This window comes from Pleurodeles waltl, chromosome 10, assembly GCF_031143425.1.
Source record: "Pleurodeles waltl isolate 20211129_DDA chromosome 10, aPleWal1.hap1.20221129, whole genome shotgun sequence".
In the NCBI taxonomy this organism is placed as follows: domain Eukaryota; kingdom Metazoa; phylum Chordata; class Amphibia; order Caudata; family Salamandridae; genus Pleurodeles; species Pleurodeles waltl.
In genome coordinates, this window is record NC_090449.1 from 1,055,353,594 (window position 1) to 1,055,374,126 (window position 20,533).

At 46.7% G+C, this 20,533-nt stretch overlaps 1 protein-coding gene across 1 annotated transcript in view; it reads left to right on the plus strand.

Annotated features, from left to right (window-relative positions):
• EFHB (EF-hand domain family member B) overlaps nucleotides 1-20,533 on the plus strand; it is a 123,961-nt gene that overhangs the window by 93,027 nt on the left and 10,401 nt on the right. The window contains exons 9-10 of the mRNA XM_069212069.1: nucleotides 15,456-15,610; nucleotides 18,908-19,115. Coding sequence (XP_069068170.1) covers nucleotides 15,456-15,610; nucleotides 18,908-19,115 — 363 coding nt within the window. The remainder of the gene's footprint in view (nucleotides 1-15,455; nucleotides 15,611-18,907; nucleotides 19,116-20,533) is intronic.

The window sequence follows — 20,533 nt, forward strand, 5'->3', positions numbered from 1 at the left end:
GAGTACCAAAACCTGTCCCCCCTGAGCCCCCACAGCGCCGCCTGCAGAGGGAATCCCGAGGCTTCCCCTGACCGCGACTCTTTGAATCTAAAGTCCCGACGCCTGGGAGAGACCCTGCACCCGCAGCCCCCAGGACCTGAAGGACCGGACTTTCACTGGAGAAGCGACCCCCAGGAGTCCCTCTCCCTTGCCCAAGTGGAGGTTTCCCCGAGGAACCCCCCCCTTGCCTGCCTGCAGCGCTGAAGAGATCCCGAGATCTCTCATAGACTAACATTGCGAACCCGACGCTTGTTTCTACACTGCACCCGGCCGCCCCCGCGCCGCTGAGGGTGAAATTTCTGTGTGGACTTGTGTCCCCCCCGGTGCCCTACAAAACCCCCCTGGTCTGCCCTCCGAAGACGCGGGTACTTACCTGCAAGCAGACCGGAACCGGGGCACCCCCTTCTCTCCATTCTAGCCTATGTGTTTTGGGCACCACTTTGAACTCTGCACCTGACCGGCCCTGAGCTGCTGGTGTGGTGACTTTGGGGTTGCTCTGAACCCCCAACGGTGGGCTACCTTGGACCAAGAACTGAACCCTGTAAGTGTCTTACTTACCTGGTAAAACTAACCAATACTTACCTCCCCTAGGAACTGTGAAAATTGCACTGTGTCCACTTTTAAAACAGCTATTTGTGAATAACTTGAAAAGTATACATGCAATTTTGATGATTTGAAGTTCCTAAAGTACTTACCTGCAATACCTTTCGAATGAGCTATTACATGTAGAATTTGAACCTGTGGTTCTTAAAATAAACTAAGAAAAGATAGTTTTCTATATAAAAACCTATTGGCTGGATTTTGTCTCTGAGTGTGTGTACCTCATTTATTGTCTATGTGTATGTACAACAAATGCTTAACACTACTCCTTGGATAAGCCTACTGCTCGACCACACTACCACAAAATAGAGCATTAGTATTATCTATTTTTACCACTATTTTACCTCTAAGGGGAACCCTTGGACTCTGTGCATGCTATTCCTTACTTTGAAATAGCACATACAGAGCCAACTTCCTACATTGGTGGATCAGCGGTGGGGTACAAGACTTTGCATTTGCTGGACTACTCAGCCAATACCTGATCACACGACAAATTCCAAAATTGTCATTAGAAATTCATTTTTGCAATTTGAAAAGTTTTCTAAATTCTTAAAAGACCTGCTAGGGCCTTGTGTTAGATCCTGTTTAGCATTTCTTTTAGAGTTTAAAAGTTTGTAAAAGTTTGAATTAGATTCTAGAACCAGTTGTAGATTCTTAAAAAGTATTCCAACTTTTAGAAGCAAAATGTCTAGCACAGATGTGACTGTGGTGGAACTCGACACCACACCTTACCTCCATCTTAAGATGAGGGAGCTAAGGTCACTCTGTAAAATAAAGAAAATAACAATGGGCCCCAAACCTACCAAAATACAGCTCCAGGAGCTTTTGGCAGAGTTTGAAAAGGCCAACCCCTCTGAGGGTGGCAACTCAGAGGAAGAGGATAGTGACTTGGAGGAAAATTCCCCCCTACCAGTCCTATCTAGGGAGAACAGGGTCCCTCAAACCCTGACTCCAAAAATAATAGTCAGAGATGCTGGTTCCCTCACAGGAGAGACCAACACCTCTGAAATCACTGAGGATAACTCCAGTGAAGATGACCCCCTGTTAGCCAGGATGGTCAAAAGATTGGCTTTGGAAAAGCAGCTCCTAGCCATAGAAAGGGAAAGAAAAGAGATGGGCCTAGGTCCCATCGATGGTGGCAGCAACTTAAATAGGGTCAGAGATTCTCCTGACATCCTAAAAATCCCCAAAGGGATTGTAACAAAATATGAAGATGGTGATGACATCACCAAATGGTTCACAGCTTTTGAGAGGGCTTGTGTAACCAGAAAAGTAAACAGATCTCACTGGGGTGCTCTCCTTTGGGAAATGTTCACTGGAAAGTGTAGGGATAGACTCCTCACACTCTCTGGAAAAGATGCAGAATCTTATGACCTCATGAAGGGTACCCTGATTGAGGGCTTTGGATTCTCCACTGAGGAGTATAGAATTAGATTCAGGGGGGCTCAAAAATCCTCGAGCCAGACCTGGGTTGATTTTGTAGACTACTCAGTAAAAACACTAGATGGTTGGTTAACTGGAAATGAAGTGTGTGACTATGTTGGGCTTTATAATTTGTTTATGAAAGAACACATTTTAAGTAACTGCTTCAATGAAAAGTTGCATCAGTATCTGGTAGACCTAGGTCCAATTTCTCCCCAAGAATTGGGAAAGAAGGCAGACCACTGGGTCAAGACTAGGGTAACCAAAACTTCCACTGGGGGTGACCAAAAGAAAGGGGTTACAAAAACTCCCCAGGAGAAAGTGGGTGACACTAGAAACAAAGAAAAAGAGTCCTCTGTAGGCCCCCAAAAACCAGAACAGGTGGGTGGGCCCCAAGACACAACCCAAAACAAAGGTGGGTACCAGGGTAAGAACTGGGATGCCACTAAGGCATGGTGCCACAACTGTAAACAGTCTGGGCACCACACCAAGGACACTTCTTGTCCCAAAAACAAACCCCAGAACAAAATTCCAGGGGTAACCAGTGTAGCCATGGGAGACGACTCCTCAGATGAGGAGGTCTTCATAGCCTTCAACTGGAAACAGGGCCCAACAGGTGAGTTGGAGATTCCAGAGGGAAGTAGACACTTCCACCACCTACTGGTGAATGGAATCCCAACCACTGCCCTGAGAGACACTTGTGCCAGTCACACTATTGTGCATGACAGGCTGGTGCTCTCGAACCAGTACATCCCAGGTGAGACTGCCAGGGTAAGAGTTAGCCTAGACAGGGTCACTAAGAGGCCTGTGGCTTTAGTGCCCATAGAAGTGGGTGGCACTCTTAGCTGGAGAAGGGTAGTAGTCAGTACAGACCTCCCCCTTGATTGTCTCCTTGGAAATGACTACCCAGAGGTTAGTCAGAGCCCAAGAGAGGAACTGGTCCAGTGCCAGTCCTCTCCCAAGGATTCTGGAAATCATGCCTCTGCAGTAAATGCAAGCAGGCCCCAGAAGAAGAAGAAAAGAAAACAGAGTAGGAGGGGTGGACAACCTTTAGCCAAGGTTACAGCAAGCCAGGGAGATTCTGCTCCAGTAGGGGAGAACTCCAAAAATGGCCCTGATAAAGTCCAACCTGACCCACAAGAAGTCCTGGCTAGTCAGGCAACTGTTAAACCTGAGTGGGTGGCTCCTCAGCCAACAGAAGAAAGAGTGGAAGAAGGGTGTTTACTACAAGATGTGGTAACCCCCCACTCCAATACAGCAGACAGGCAACCTGAACCCAAAGAAGCCTGTAACTTAGCCCCTTCCCTTTTAGGTGAAGAGCTAAAGGTGTGGTTCTGGGCACTGACAGCTGTCAGTGGCCTCTGCTGGGTGTTAGCCTTTATGGCTGCACTATCCTTAGCATGGTGGTCTGACCCCATGCCAAATAGCAAGTTAGGCCCCCTGACCCTATTGGTCATGGTGGGGTTACTCCAGCTCTGGGTAACCTCTCTGGGTAAGCTAGGGGTGACCCTGGCCAAGATAAGGTTAGCAGAGGTGGACACCTCTAAGACCAAAATAGAAAGAATGGGTGGAGACATTGAAGAGGCAGACAAGAGGCAATTCAGACTAGGTCCTATCACTGTGGAAGTGGGTCAGTTCCCCAAAGGGAATGACCTGAACAGAAGGATGTAAGGCAGAGTAGGCCCTGCAACTAACCAGCCTATTTCTCCTACTCTTCCTCGCCTGACAGACTAGGAAGACTCTCCCAGCTTGGGCTGAGTCTCCTGGCCTGTAGGCTGGGGGGGGCTTGTGTAAAGAAATGGCTCCCTGTTGCAGTTACCCCCCACTTTTTGCCTGATACTGATGCTGACTTGACTGAGAAGTGTGCTGGGACCCTGCTAACCAGGCCCCAGCACCAGTGTTCCTTCACCTAAAATGTACCATTGTATCCACAATTGGCACACCCTGGCATTCAGATAAGTCCCTTGTAACTGGTACTTCTAGTACCAAGGGCCCTGATGCCAAGAAAGGTCTCTAAGGGCTGCAGCATGTCTTATGCCACCCTAGAGACCCCTCACTCAGCACAGACACACTGCTTACAAGCCTGTGTGTGCTGGTGAGAACAAAATGAGTAAGTCGACATGGCACTCCCCTCAGGGTGCCATGCCAGCCTCTCACTGCCTATGCAGTATAGGTAAGACACCCCTCTAGCAGGCCTTACAGCCCTAAGGCAGGGTGCACTATACCATAGGTGAGGGTACCAGTGCATGAGCACTGTGCCCCTACAGTGTCTAAGCAAAACCTTAGACATTGTAAGTGCAGGGTAGCCATAAGAGTATATGGTCTGGGAGTCTGTTTTACACGAACTCCACAGCACCATAATGGCTACACTGAAAACTGGGAAGTTTGGTATCAAACTTCTCAGCACAATAAATGCACACTGATGCCAGTGTACATCTTATTGTAAAATACACCCCAGAGGGCACCTTAGAGGTGCCCCCTGAAACTTAACCGACTATCTGTGTAGGCTGACTAGTTTTAGCAGCCTGCCACAAACCGAGACATGTTGCTGGCCCCATGGGGAGAGTGCCTTTGTCACTCTGAGGCCAGTAACAAAGCCTGCACTGGGTGGAGATGCTAACACCTCTCCCAGGCAGGAATTGTCACACCTGGCGGTGAGCCTCAAAGGCTCACCTCCTTTGTGCCAACCCAGCAGGACACTCCAGCTAGTGGAGTTGCCCGCCCCCTCCGGCCAGGCCCCACTTTTGGCGGCAAGGCCGGAGAAAATAATGAGAAAAACAAGGAGGAGTCACTGGCCAGTCAGGACAGCCCCTAAGGTGTCCTGAGCTGAAGTGACTCTAACTTTTAGAAATCCTCCATCTTGCAGATGGGGGATTCCCCCAATAGGGTTAGGATTGTGTCCCCCTCCCCTTGGGAGGAGGCACAAAGAGGGTGTACCCACCCTCAGGGCTAGTAGCCATTGGCTACTAACCCCCCAGACCTAAACACGCCCTTAAATTTAGTACTTAAGGGCTACCCTGAACCCTAGAAAATTAGATTCCTGCAACTACAAGAAGAAGGACTGCCTAGCTGAAACCCCTGCAGCGGAAGACCAGAAGACGACAACTGCCTTGGCTCCAGAAACTCACCGGCCTGTCTCCTGCCTTCCAAAGATCCTGCTCCAGCGACGCCTTCCAAAGGGACCAGCGACCTCGACATCCTCTGAGGACTGCCCCTGCTTCGAAAAGACAAGAAACTCCCGAGGACAGCGGACCTGCTCCAAGAAAAGCTGCAACTTTGTTTCCAGCAGCTTTAAAGAACCCTGCAAGCTCCCCGCAAGAAGCGTGAGACTTGCAACACTGCACCCGGCGACCCCGACTCGGCTGGTGGCGATCCAACACCTCAGGAGGGACCCCAGGACTACTCTGATACTGTGAGTACCAAAACCTGTCCCCCCTGAGCCCCCACAGCGCCGCCTGCAGAGGGAATCCCGAGGCTTCCCCTGACCGCGACTCTTTGAATCTAAAGTCCCGACGCCTGGGAGAGACCCTGCACCCGCAGCCCCCAGGACCTGAAGGACCGGACTTTCACTGGAGAAGCGACCCCCAGGAGTCCCTCTCCCTTGCCCAAGTGGAGGTTTCCCCGAGGAACCCCCCCCTTGCCTGCCTGCAGCGCTGAAGAGATCCCGAGATCTCTCATAGACTAACATTGCGAACCCGACGCTTGTTTCTACACTGCACCCGGCCGCCCCCGCGCCGCTGAGGGTGAAATTTCTGTGTGGACTTGTGTCCCCCCCGGTGCCCTACAAAACCCCCCTGGTCTGCCCTCCGAAGACGCGGGTACTTACCTGCAAGCAGACCGGAACCGGGGCACCCCCTTCTCTCCATTCTAGCCTATGTGTTTTGGGCACCACTTTGAACTCTGCACCTGACCGGCCCTGAGCTGCTGGTGTGGTGACTTTGGGGTTGCTCTGAACCCCCAACGGTGGGCTACCTTGGACCAAGAACTGAACCCTGTAAGTGTCTTACTTACCTGGTAAAACTAACCAATACTTACCTCCCCTAGGAACTGTGAAAATTGCACTAAGTGTCCACTTTTAAAACAGCTATTTGTGAATAACTTGAAAAGTATACATGCAATTTTGATGATTTGAAGTTCCTAAAGTACTTACCTGCAATACCTTTCGAATGAGCTATTACATGTAGAATTTGAACCTGTGGTTCTTAAAATAAACTAAGAAAAGATAGTTTTCTATATAAAAACCTATTGGCTGGATTTTGTCTCTGAGTGTGTGTACCTCATTTATTGTCTATGTGTATGTACAACAAATGCTTAACACTACTCCTTGGATAAGCCTACTGCTCGACCACACTACCACAAAATAGAGCATTAGTATTATCTATTTTTACCACTATTTTACCTCTAAGGGGAACCCTTGGACTCTGTGCATGCTATTCCTTACTTTGAAATAGCACATACAGAGCCAACTTCCTACACTGACCTATTGAGCAAAAAGTGGCCACGTTAATACCACATTAAAATGTATATTTGGGACGAGGGTCGATGCACCAAGTCCCTAATTTGCATTGATATTTGGATTCAGTACTGCTGACTACCAGCCCAGATTTGGTAGGTGATATGGTACCAGAATATCCGCCTAGAATTTGTTTGACAAAAAAAATAAAACATTTCTATATTAATGTTTATAATAATAAATTCAAATGCAATGGAGCAATATTTTTGTACATTATATCTAAACCGATGTTATATAAGGCAGTATTTTTGTTCTTGATATTGTGGCATGCAATATGAACTCCTGGCAGTGACATTACAGTTAGCTGCTCCATCACATGTGGCTGGTCCATCACAGGTAGCAGGTCCAGGAAAGGTAAATGGTCCATCCCAGGTAGCTGGTCCATCCCAGGTAGCTGGTCCATCAAAGATGACTGGCCCATCACAGGTTGCTGGCCCATCACAGGTTGCTGGCCCATCACAGGTTGCTGGCCCATCACAGGTTGCTGGCCCATCACAGGTGGCTGACTCATCACAGGTGGCTGACTCATCACAGGTGGCTGACTCATCACAGGTGGCTGGTCCATCACAGGTGGCTGGTCCATCACAGGTGGCTGGTCCATCACAGGTGGCTGGTCCATCACATGTGGCTGGTCCATCACATGCATCAACTAGTCAATCACAGCTAGCTGGTCCACCAGAAGTAGCTGGTCTATCAGAAGTAGCTGGTCCATTACAGGTATCTGGTCCATCCCAGATAGCAGGTCCATCACAGACAGCAGGTCTATCCCAGGTACTTGGTCCACTACAGGTAGCTGGCCCATCACAGGTAGCTGGTCCATTGCAGGTATCTGGTCCATCACAGCAGGTCTGTCACAGGTCACTGGTTCATCACTGATAGAAAACAGGGCTGATTGCAGAGGCCCCTAACTTTTTGCCCCCATTTTACACTTTTTGCTGGTGTTTTCCTGACTGATGGTGCTCTGGGTACTGCTAACCAATCCCAGAGCCTGTGCTCTGTATAAAATAAGTATGCAAATTAGGCTAATTATAGCACCCAAAACCCCGATCAATGCACGACCCACCAAAGGGGAAGTGATTGACCTCAGAGGAATGACTTCTAGGTACCGGGTGGCATGGTCCACCAAGACCAGGATGAACCTGTTGCCCTTGGCTGTCTTGGGATCCAGAGGCACCACAATGTCAATACCAACCCCAGGGGGTACTAACCACTGGAAAATGTTGAAGGGGAGCCTTACATTTCCCCCCACTCTTGCCACTTGCCTGACAAGCCTGGCAAGACCTGCAATGAACATCTGAGTGCCTGAGCATTAAGGGCCAGTAAAAGTGGGTGACAAGCCTTTCAAAGGTCTTGTCCTGCCCCAAATGTCCAACTAAAGGCAAATCATGAACCAGACCCAGTAGGAAGGCTCTGAAGCACTGGGGTACCACCAGCACACGGGCTGACCCAGGCTCAGCAACCTTAGGCTCAATTTACAGGAGGCCGTCCTCCCAATAAATCAGATGAGATCCTGGCTCCTCGCAAGCCGCCTGGTCTGCACCCTGCTGCCGCAAACCCACTAGAGTGTCTCACAGAATGACTCCCTGGTGGGTCCCCCTTCCTGCTGCCATTGTGACAGCTCAGGGACCTCACCCAGTCAGCCACCCGTTCCCCCCTGTAGGCTCCAGGGCATCACCTTCAGGCTCTGCCTCCTCCTGGACTGCGGGAACTTCTTGACTACCCTGACGGGCTGCCATTGACCTGGTGGATACAAATACCCACCCAGGCAGACCTAACATCTCCAAGTGTGACTTGTGTTCCACCTCCTTCCAAGGGGAATCCTCCAGGTCATTGCCAAGCAAACAATCCACTATCATGGTTGGACTCTCAGCTACCTTCAAGGAACCTGAGACCCCTCCCCCCCCCATTGAAAGGGAACCTGCGCCACTCTGCACAGGCACTCTGAGGTGTCCACTGCAACTGCTTGGTGAAGTACCTGGGGATCGATCTACTCTTCAGACACCAGGTGACTCGTTACTGTAGTCACACTGGCTCCTGTGTCTCTCAGAGCCTCCACCCTCTGCCCATTAATGGTCACCCACTGCCTGTACTTTTTAGTGTTCTCAGGCACTAGGGTTCTCTGGACCAACTCACTGTCCCCCAGTGAGACAAGGGTCATCTCAGCTGGCTCCCACCCACCTGGAACCAACTCCTCCCTAAGCGCTACACTAGCCAAACCATAGGACTTAGCACCAGTGGGTGCCGGTGTACTCTTGGGGCATTTGGGGTCCCCCCTCGCAAGACCCAGCTGGTCACATGCATAACGTGGGGGACCCACTTCCACAGGTTTCCCTTTGGAGAACCATGGTTTCTTTTCACTGGGGGGCTGGGAATCCTTACCCTGGGAAATAGGTTGGAGCCCTTTTGAGAACTCCCCCTGTTTACCCTTATCCCCCCCCTTCCTTCTGAGAGGGACCCTGCCCTCCCTTGGCGTGGTCTCCCCCATACCTCTTCTGAACCCTGGTGCTCTCCCAGCGGTCCGCTTCCTGGGCAAGCTTCCTGGTGTTCAGTCAGCTTGCTGTCAATTAGGTGCTGGCGCAGCTCTGGAAAACATAAACTGTACAAGTGCTCCCAAGCAATCAAATTGTAAAGTCCCTCATACATTGTAACCTTACTGCCCTTCACCCAACCATCCAATGACCTGCAAAAAGAATCAACACATTCCAACCATGTTTGGGATTCCTTCTGCTTATAAGACCTACACTTGTCCTTATATTGATCAGGGGTGAGACCATACCTTGTGATCAGGGTGTCCTTCATGATAGGGTAGGTGAGCCCCTGAGGATCCCCTAAGGATGTCAGAGTATCCCTCCCCTCTTCCTCAAAGTGCTTCCACAGACCCACTCCCCAATGAGCTTCAGGGACCAGATTCATATGGAGAGCAGACTCATACCCTTTAAACCACAACAGTATGTCATCTTCCCTCTTGTTATCTTTCAGAAGGTCCTTAGGAATGTGCACCCTCCTCCCAGGCTGCACTGTGTTATTGCTACCACCATTTCTGGTAGACTGGCTCCTCTGATCCAGCTCCCTTAAACTGACCTCATGAGCCAGCAGCATCTTTTTCTCCTCTATGGCCAACCTTCTCTCCTCCATTTCTATTTTAAGTTTCTCTAACTCCAGCTGATGAACCCTCTTTGCCTCTCTGTCCTGTACCTCTTCAGGAGTCAGACCCTTAGATGAGACACTGCTACCTGCCCTGGAAGCCCTCTCCCTGGACATCACAGACCCACCCACTATACCATTGTTTGTGGATTGCTCCTTCTCCTCCTGTTCCTCCTCCTCCTCTGCGTGCCCCTCAGCTTCATTGGCTGCCACTCAGGCCCTCAGTGCCTTTTGCAGCTCCTCCTTCCTGGTGGAGCCATTAATGGACAGACAATATTTTTGCAGAACTGCTTCAACTGAGCCACTGTGTGGCTCTCCAGTTTCCCTAAGTCAAAAGCAGCTCCAACTGATGCATCTCCAGATTGGGACATGATGAAAAGTGAACAAAAGTGCACATTTCCAAAGGCAGAAAACAAGTTCCCAATGAAGTAAAAAAAAGTCAGTAAAGGATCACCAAAAATATGGTAGAAAAGAAACAATCCAAAAGAGAAAAAGCCCAAACAAGCTGTATGTGGTCACATAATGGTCTGCACTGAAACAGTAGTGTACACTTAATCACTGTATGTGAAGTACAAATACAAGTCCAATGCCATCGCTGCTACCAATGTTAGAAATGGGGTCTTTGGTTGGCAGTCAGGTTACCCCCTGTCCAAGCAAGGACCCTCACTCTAGTCAGGGTAAAGGAGAATCACTCTAAGTTAACCCCTGCTTACCCCCTTGGTAGCTTGGCACGAGCAGGCAGGCTTAACTTCAGAAGCAGTGTGTAAAGTATTTGTACCAACACACACAGTAATTCAGTGAAAACCCTAGAAAATGACACAACACAGGTTTAGAAAAATAGGGAATATTTATAAAAAAAAAAAAGACCACAACGACATACACAAGTCAAGTTATTAATTTGCAAAGAATAAGAGTCTTAATCCTTAGAAAACAGTGAGAATGCTGTTATTTCACAAAAGTACCTGGGTAGTGTCAAAATAAAGATGCACGGGCGCGTTTGCATCAAAAAAGGCCAGCCATGCATCGATTTCTCACTCGCAAGTGAGACCGTGCCTCGTTCTTCCTCCGGTCGGGTCAGCGTGCGTTGTTTCTTCTCTCCCGCAAGAGAGTGATACATCGATCCAGACAGGCACCTCGGGTCCGTGCAAGATTTGCGTTGTTTTTCTGCACCCAGCAATGTTGTGTTGAAAATCCAGTCACACGGTATCACAAAACCGCACTGCGTGGGGTTTGCGACATTATCAGCCTCCGTTAGCAGGTGTTGCGCATCATTTCTCCAGCTGCGTTGCGTCGATCTTCCAGCTGTGATGCAGGTGGAGCGTTGATTTCAGCTGCGAAGTCCGCGGCGCATCGTTTATCAGCCGGTCATGGAAGGTGCATCGAAAATTTCCACGCACGCCAGTCTGTGTGTGGACTTTCAGTCTGTCTGCCAGCTTCACCTTTCAAGGGCCCAGGAACTGGATAGGGCACCACTTGGCAGGGCAGTAGTCTCAGCAGAGAGTCCAGGTGCTGGCAGGGGAAGTCTTTAATGGCCTTGAGACTTCATCAACAGGAGGCAAGCTCAGTTCAATCCCTTGGAGAGTCTTCACAAGCAGGAATGCACAACAAAGTCCAGTCTTTGTACCCTTTCACAGGCAGAAGCGGCAACTGCAGGATAGCCCAACAAAGCACAGTTACTGGCAGGGGTAGCACTTCTCCTCAGCTCTTCAGCTCTCCTTGGCAGAGGTTCCTCTTGATTCCAAGAGTGGTCTAATTTTCAGGAATTTGGGTGCTCTTCCTATACCCTTTACTGCGTTTGAAGTAGGCCTACTTCAAAGTAAAGTCTCTTTTGTTTGTGAGATCCTGCCTTGCCCAGGCCAGGCCCCAGACACACACCAGGGGGTTGGCGACTGCATTGTGTGAGGGCAGGCACAGCCCTTTCAGGTGTAAGTGACTACTCCTCCCCACCCTCCTAGCACAGATGGTTCATCAGGATATGCAAGCTACACCTCAGCTCACCTTTGTGTCACTGTCTAGAGATAGGTGCAAACAGCTTAACTGTCAAACTGATCCAGACAGGGAATCCACAAACAGGCAGGGTCAAAGAATGGTTTAAGCAAGAAAATGCCTACTTTCTAAAAGTGGCATTTTCAAACACACAATCTCAAAACCAACTTCACTAAAAGATGTATTTTTAAATTGTGAGTTCAGAGACCCCAAACTCAACATATCTATCTCCTCCCAAAGGGAATCTATGCTTTAATCATATTTAAAGGCAGCCCCCTTGTTAACCTATGAGAGAGATAGGCCTTACAACAGTGAAAACCGAATTTGGCAGTATTTCACTGTCAGGACATATAAAACACATTAGTATATGTTCTACCTAAACCATACACTGCACCCTGCCCATGGGGCTACCTAGGGCCTACCTTAGGGGTGTCTTACATGTAAGGGAAGGTTTAGGCCTAGCAAGTGGGTACACTTGCCAAGTCAAATTGGTAGTTAAAACTGCACACACAGACGATGCAGTGGCAGGTCTGAGCCATGTTTACAGAACTACTAATGTGGGTGGCACAACCAGTGCTGCAGGCCCACTAGTAGCATGCATTTGATTTACAGGCTCTGGGCACCTCTAGTGCACTGTACTAGGAACTTACCAGTAAATCAGATATGCCAATCATGGAAAGCCAATTACACATACATTTTACATAGAAGCACTTACACTTTAGCACTGGGTTAGCAGTGGTAAGGTGCCCAGAGTAACAAAAACAGCAAAAACAGAGTCCAGCACACATTAGCAACCTGGGAAACAGTTAGGGGAGACCACGCCATGGATGCTAAGTCTAACAGTAGGGCATATAGGTTTAGGGACCCCAGCAGAGGTAGTGGGCACTGCTGAGGTGCCCAGTGTCATTTTAAAGGCAGGCCTGCCTTGCTGGCTGTTTTAAAATTAAAGTAATATGCAAATTCGACTTTGGAATGAAAAGTACTTCCAAAGTCTTAAACTATCTTATTTTTACATATAAGTCACCCTTAAGGTGTGCCCTATGTGCCCCTAGGGTTGGGCGCCATGTAACTATAAGCAGGGACCTGATAAAAATAGTTGTATAAGCCCTGGTGAGGTAAAATAACCAAATTAGTTTCCCTCATTGTAGTGAATGACCTCCATAGGCTAGAATGGGGAGACTTCATTTTAATTTATAAAATCCCCTTAAGTGTCACATACATCAAGATTGATATCAAATTAATTGTTATAATAAATCCCACAACTTACAATTCTTGGATTTAATATACCATTTTCAGGTAAAGAGTTTTAAACTTTACCTTTAAAGAGTTTTAAACTCTACCTAAAAGGTTGCCAACTTCAGCCCTGTAGTGCTCTGCTCTGAATGGCCAGCCTCTGGCAGCCTGGCCAGGCTGCCTTGATGAGATGTGAAGTAGCCTGGGTTTAACATAAAGGAATGTGCCTGTGGGAGGAGAACTCCCCTCAGAAGATGGAGAAGCAGGAAGGGGGAGGGCTGCCAAACTGGTCTTCAAAGGCAGAGAAGGACATTTGGAGCAACCCAGCACCTCCGTCACATCCTGCAACCCCAGACAATTAGGTGCCCTCTTGATTAGATTAGGAGAGGGCAGGAGAGGGGTGTGTTTAAGATTTTGAGCTACACCAGTGGGTCGGCTCAGCCACATGTAACCTCCAAAAATCAGTTTCAGCCATGATGGATTTTTTAAGAATGTTGCTCCCTGGGATAGATTTTTGCCACACTTCTCAGGAAGTGGTCATCACAGGGGGAAGGACCTTGTACCTGATTGGAGAACCAGGACCCCCTTGTTTTTCAACCAGGAGCAAGGATAAAGCTGGCAGACCTGCACCCACACCTCAGATCCCTAAAAGGAAGAACTACAGGAGAAGAAGGACTGCCCTGCTGGATCCCTGACCTGCACCTGGACACTGCACTCTGGAGGACTGGACCAGCTGCACACTTGGGCTTCACCACAAGAAGCACTTTGCCTGGCTTCAACTGGTTCAAGGAGGGACTCCCTGTTTGGTACAGGTGGAAAAATTCTAACCAGAGTCCCCTGCACCAATTCCTGAAGAAACTGACCAGCTGACTAATGTCCAGTGGCCAATTTGAAGTTTGGGCCAGGTGCATTCTGGAAATTGTAGTCCCAACTCCCAAGGAGCATCACAGAGCTTCTGGAACCTTGGATCAAGTTGTGGACACTTCAAGGCCCCAAAAAGGACCACTGGAAGAAGATCCAGAAGTTTGGAGATGTTTGGAGCAACTCCATAAGTTGAAGAGGTGCATTGTGGGAGTTGTAGTCCCAGACCCCAAGCGGCAAACCAGAGCCTCTGAACCCTTGGCTGGTGCTGTGGACCATTTTCCTGTATCAAGAAACACTTCTGAAAGTAAGTGTGACAGTGTTACCTCGAGGGTGGCCTGAACTCTGGACTTTGTTCCTTTCCAGTGTGACCTTTTTTAACCATTTGAGCGCTAGTTGTTGCTATGCACTAGAAAACATTAATTCTTTAAAAATTCATATCTCCGGTTCCCCTTATCCAATTTTATTTGTTTTGGTGTCATTGTAAAGATAAAAAGTATAATCTATTTTTATAAATTGGTGTTGGATTTTTATTGTGTTTTGTGTTTTACTTATTTACTGTTTTGTGATTTTTAAATGCGTTACACAATTGTCTCCTAAGTTAAGCCTTGTCGCTCGTTGCCAAGCTACCAAGGGTTGAGCTGAGTTTAATTTATTGAGACCTAACTGGACCTAAGTGGAGGTTAGTGGCCTATTGCTAAGTGTAGATAATTACCTGCCCTTACCAATAACCCATTTTCCAACAATCACAGGTAGCAGGTCCATCACAGATAGCAGGTCCATCACAGATACTTGGTCCATCACAGGCAGCTGGTCCGTCGCAGGCAGCTGGCCCTCCATGCGTGGCTGGTCCGTCACAGGTGGCTAGTTGAATTTTTTTCTGAAGAGTTGGGTCTTTGTGGGTCTTTTTATCTTCAGATGTTCTATTGCCCCAGTGTCGCCGCTGTGACTTTGGTGACTGGCAAACCTGTCTGGTTAACGTTAAGGTTTTTAAAGACCAAGATGTCTAGCAAACTGTGAAGCATGTTTTAGATGTAATCAGAAAATGGCCTAATTCCCTGTCATAGGATCTTCTTTGAAATGTATGTATAATCATTATACATTTTCTAACTGTGTGCAGGATCTCAAAATGCAATTTAACATTTACAAAATAACCTTATAAGTAAACCATGCCTACTTTAGGCAATATTTGTATACCTGCAGACACATGTGAAATGCTATACATGTTCTGATGACAGGCATGCTCTCACTTGCTGCACTATGTGATTAAATACACTGGCCTGTATTCCCTTTGTACATCAGCAGCTGGGCACCTTTCATGGGGGTCAAGGTTTGTGCCTCAGATGAAGAATCTCAGCCCATGTCTTCATTGTATTGCCATGTGGTTTCTAACCTGTGAATAAAGCGTTTGTAATAAAGAAAGAAAAATGTATTTTTATGGCACCAATGTTGGGTTTGCGTAAAACATTGTTTAGCTATTGCTTACATAAAGGACCTGAGGCTAAGGTCTGGCCATACACCATTGTAAACATCCTTTTGTCTGGCCTTTCATTCCCAGTGTTTTGTTGATACCGTCGGCCATGACTGTTGAGTAGATATCCTCCGAGGGGATGCTGCTCAAGGGGTAAACTGTGCTTCTCTTTCCTGATTCTGCTAGGTGTTGCAGAACTCCTTCATTATGCTCCACCAATCAACTTCTTGCGTGGCAAAGAAAGGCATAGGGCCGTCCTTGCTGCGGTGAGACAGCATCTGAAGAAGGTGAACTACCATAACTTTGACTCGCTCTTGGAGGCCTTCAGGCATTATGACAAGGTTAGTGTCATGCTTATACACTAAATGTGTCTGTCTTCATGTCTGTGTGATGATTCAAATATATGTACAAGACATGCTGGACTAGGGGAACCTAAGTACTAGTGCTAGTAGGTGAGTTCATAAATGTGGAAAGAAAGATAGGATGTGCACTTTATGATAGAGAGGACTTGTTTGTAATTGACAGCAAGGACCTGCATGTTATGAAAAAGTGAGAGGGAGCTTGCATGTTATGATGCAAAGGACTTGTATGTTGGGATAGAGAGGACTTACATGTTATGATACAGATGACTTGCATGTTGTGATAGAGAAAGGACTTGTGTGTTATGGATGGTAGAGAAAGAACTTGTATGTTATGATAGAGAGAGAGGCTTGTGTGTTATGATAGAGAAAGAACGTGTGTGTTATGATAGAGAGAGAGGAATTGTATGCTGTGATAGAGAGAGAACTTCCATTTTATGAAAGACAGAGGGAGCTTGCATGTTATCATACAGAGAACTTGCATGTTGTGATAATGCGAGGATGTGCATAATGTGATAGAGATTGGATGTGCATGTTATGATAGAGAGGACTTATGTTGAGATACAGAGGACTTGCATGTTGTGATAGAGAGAGGACATGCATGTTAAGATGGAGAGAGAGCTTGCATACTATGATAGAGACATAAGACTTGCATGGTATGATAGAGACATAAGACTTGCATGGTATGATAGAGAGAGGACTTGCATGTTATGCTAGAGAGAGAAGACGTGTATGTTATGATAGAAAGAGAGGACTGGCCATGTTATGATAGAGAGTAGACTTGCGTGTTATGATAAAGAGAGAGTACTTGTATGTTATGATAGAGAGAGAGGGCTTGTATGTTATTATAGAGTGAGAGTACTTATATGTTATGATAGAGAGAGCGGGCTTGCATGTTATGATGCAGAGGACTTACATGTTATGATAGAGGGAAAAGACTTGCACATTATATTAGAGAAACCGGACTTGAATGTTATAAGAGAGAGGACTTGCATGTTATGATAGAGAGGACTTGCATGTTATGATAGGGAGGACTTGCATGTTATGATAGAGTGAGAGGTTGTGCATGTTATGATAGAGAAGACTTGGATGTTATACTAGAGAGAGAGTACTTGTATGTTATGATAGAGAGAGAGGGCTTGCATGTTATGATAGAGAGAGAGGGCTTGCATGTTATGATACAGAGGATTTACATGTTATGATAGAGAGAAAAGACTTGCACATTATATTAGAGAGACTGGACTTGCATTCCATAAGAAAGAGAGAGTACTTGCATGTTGTGAAATTGTGAGAGGACTTGCATGGTATGATAGGGAGTGCTTGCATGTTATCACAGAGAGGAATTGCATGTTATCATAGAGAGGACTTGTAGGTTGTAATAGAAAGAGAGGATCTGCATGTTATGATAGAGATGCCTTGCATGTTATCACAGAGAGGACTTTCATGTTATGATAAAGAGAGAGGACTTGCATGTTATGATAGAGGACTTGCATGTTATGATAGAGGACTTGCATGTTATGATAGAGAGAGGGGACTTGCATGTTATGATAGAGAGGACTTGCATGTTATGATAGAGAGGAGGACATGCATGTTATGATAGAGAGAGGACCTGCATGTTATGATAGAGAGTACTTGCATGTTATGACAGGAAGAAAGGACTTGCATGTTATGATAGAGAGGACTTGCATGTTATGACAGGAAGAAAGGACTTGCACAATATGATAGAGAGGACTTGCATGTTATGATAGAGAGGACTTGTATGTTATGATAGAGCGAGAGGACTTGTATGTTATGATAGAGCGAGAGGACATGCATGTTATGATAGAGAGAGAGAGAGGACTTGCATGTTATGTTAGAGAGGGCGTGCGTGTTACAATAGAGAGAGAGGACTTGCATGTTATGATAGAGCGAGACAACTTGCACGTTACGATAGAGAGGTCTTGCATGTTGTGATAGAGAGGACTTGCATGTTCTGATAGAGAGGAGGACATGCATGTTATGATAGAGAGAGGACCTGCATGTTGTGTTGGGGAGAGAGAGTACTTGCATGTTATGATAGTAAGAAAGGACTTGCATGTTATGATAGAGAGAGAGAGAGAGGAAATACAACTTATGATAGAGAAAGGAATTGCATGTAATGATAGCATATCATAGCTACACGTCAGCAAAAATGTACGTTTGCTAAATATACATGAGTTTACTTGTTTCAATGTTATTGTGAGTCCTAAAGGTTGATCTCAGCACTAGTGTTACAAGGTCAACGTTGTATTCAGTTCCCTTTGGATGTTGTTCCAGTGCAAGGGAGTAGGAGGGCCAAACCTCTCATTCTTAGGGTTGCACGATGGCATATATTGGTAGATCACATCGGACTGTAGTTAGAGAGAAATAAGAGAGGAAGAAAAAACCATGTAATTAACGACAAGGTGGGCAGAGAACCGAAATGTATTGATGATGTTCCCAAAGCAGATGAGCTACTGCAAGCTGTGGACTGGATCAGGACAGAGCCTTTCTGGACTCCTACTCATAGGAGTGAGTGTGCATAGAGTGAAGATGTATGACAGCATGTGCAGTGCTCAAGATGAGGGAGTCACAGCTACTTTAAGGCATGGGCAAAGAGCATAATTACCATGGTTCAACTTCCAGAGAGGGCTGGTGAAGTGATAATGGTGTGCATGAAAAGCTGATTCTTTGTACTCATTTTTATTAATTTCTCAACAATATTTTCATTCATAGATGTGGTTGTATATTGTACAGTAAAAACTAATGTTATCGGGAACACTCCAACCAGCAAACAGCGCCACAAGGTTAAGACAAACACATTTCCTGTCTTTTTCTACTTCTTTCAACACCTTCACTGAAATGTAGTGCCATTGCAGCCTTTGTTCCTTAAACCAGCCACGATACAGTGAAAGAGTGTAGCAGAGGCAAGAGAGTAAGTGTATGAGAGGAGGTAGAGGAGGAATAAATAGAGAGAGTGAGATTTTCAGACATATATTGGGTGAAGCCAAAATTCACTAGTTGGTAAATAATAGAGTCCATTAACTTCAGCTTTTTTCTCATTGCCATCTATGGCCATTCCATAATGATAATCTGGAAGAAAATGTTAGAAACAATGTTAGATTTAGGAAAATATTCATAATTTTGTGATCTGTACAAGCTCTGCCATAGCTCCATCTAAGCATTTTATAGGGCTGAACTTTCATATCCATCCTTGCATGCACCCCTTTAGGGCTCATCGGCCTCGCCCTCACCCCTTGTTGTCTCCTTTCTTTCCAACAGAAGGGTGATGGGAAAATAGACAAGGAGGAGCTGAATAAGGCGTGTATCCAGTTCGGCCTGGAGCTGCATCCTGACCTCATGGATGCTTTGGTAGAATACTGTGACGTGGATAAAGATGGGCTGATCAGCTTCATGGAGTTTGCCAACTTTTTGAACTGGAAAGACAAGATGAGAATTGGGAAGCTTGAAGAGCAGATTTTAACCAGAGGTACTGTGTTTGTATTTATGTGCTGCCTTTTATTGAGAGAGTTGGTCAACAGTTAGGGTTGATTGTCTGGGGTTGGTGGACCTCCCCAGACCAAGCAAGGTTACTTTCCCTTCAGCATTATTCAAGAATCCCCTCTCACTTGTACAGTGTTTCAGCAAGAAATGTGTCTATCAGTCAAAGATTCTAGACTGCTTAATATAGGAAAGTCAAACAAAAACACAGTTATAAGCTCAGAGACAAAAGAGCTCATTTAAAGTTTGACATTTGCAGGCGCACCACCAAATTCATAGTTATGTTGCACCATTCAGAGGTGATGGTATAACTGAGGCGTAGCCAGTGGCATCACAAACAGGTCTGTTGGCAGAAACCCTTGACCAGACATCCTTTCTAAGGGTGGGCAAAAATTCCAGAGTTACATTCCATAGAGTTCCGTGGAGTTACATAAAATTTCCGTGACATTCTGCCGAGCTCTGTGAGTGGGCAGAATTGGCCACATCGCGCTGCTCGTGCTGATTTTTAGCGCCGGGAGCTTCTTCCGCAATGTGAAATCAGCACGAATGGCACCACACACCACGCCACAGGGTGATATTTCTTTCTGTCGCTTGAGTAGATTTTCTGCTCGAGCTGCAGCTTTCTCAACGCAAATGGTTGTAACTTAACATTGGTGAACTGCACGTGAGAAAAGCTCGGCCACCTGTCACTGGCACAGCAGAATGTTTTGCCCACCCCTAATCCTGTCCACTGCTGGGCTGTCAGTTTACAGTGGGGTACGACCTGCCCAATCCTCCCTGGAAACGGCGTGATCCAGGACATTCCGAATGAAAAAGTGTGAAAATGTCCCTGACATGCAGGAAGAATCATTACTTGCCATTAGGGACCTTTGTCTTTTCCTTTGGAACAACAAACTTCTGCTTTAGGGAGTTGCTGCTGCTGCAAAGCAAAGGATGACGCCACGTTGGCCCTTTCAACATGGTGGCCAATCTGTAATTCAACAGTAATTAAAGTGCCCATGCCACACCAGCAGATGCACTTTGATTGCAAAGAACCCCACCTGGCAGGGAGGAGGAGCTCAAAATGTGGCAGGTGGTTCTTCAGCAGGTAAGAGTAGGCCAGAGCCTTCACTGAAGCGGTGTGCTAGCAGACCATCTGCCATTAGGCCTTAAATTAGAGAATAAGTGATTTCTGTGGTGTTGCTTCAAGGAAAACCAACACAATAGATTAGATATGGTCCCGGCATTGATGGGAACACAGATGACAGGTCTTAGCAAAAGATATCATCTTATCAAATCACTGAAACAAGCACATCAATAGATGTCTTGTGTTGCTGTCTCACCAGGGAAGCAGAGCTTTGAATGGAAATGCATCCATCTGCCCCTCACCCCTAGAAATAGTCCACTGAGCGCCCCTTGATGAGCCCT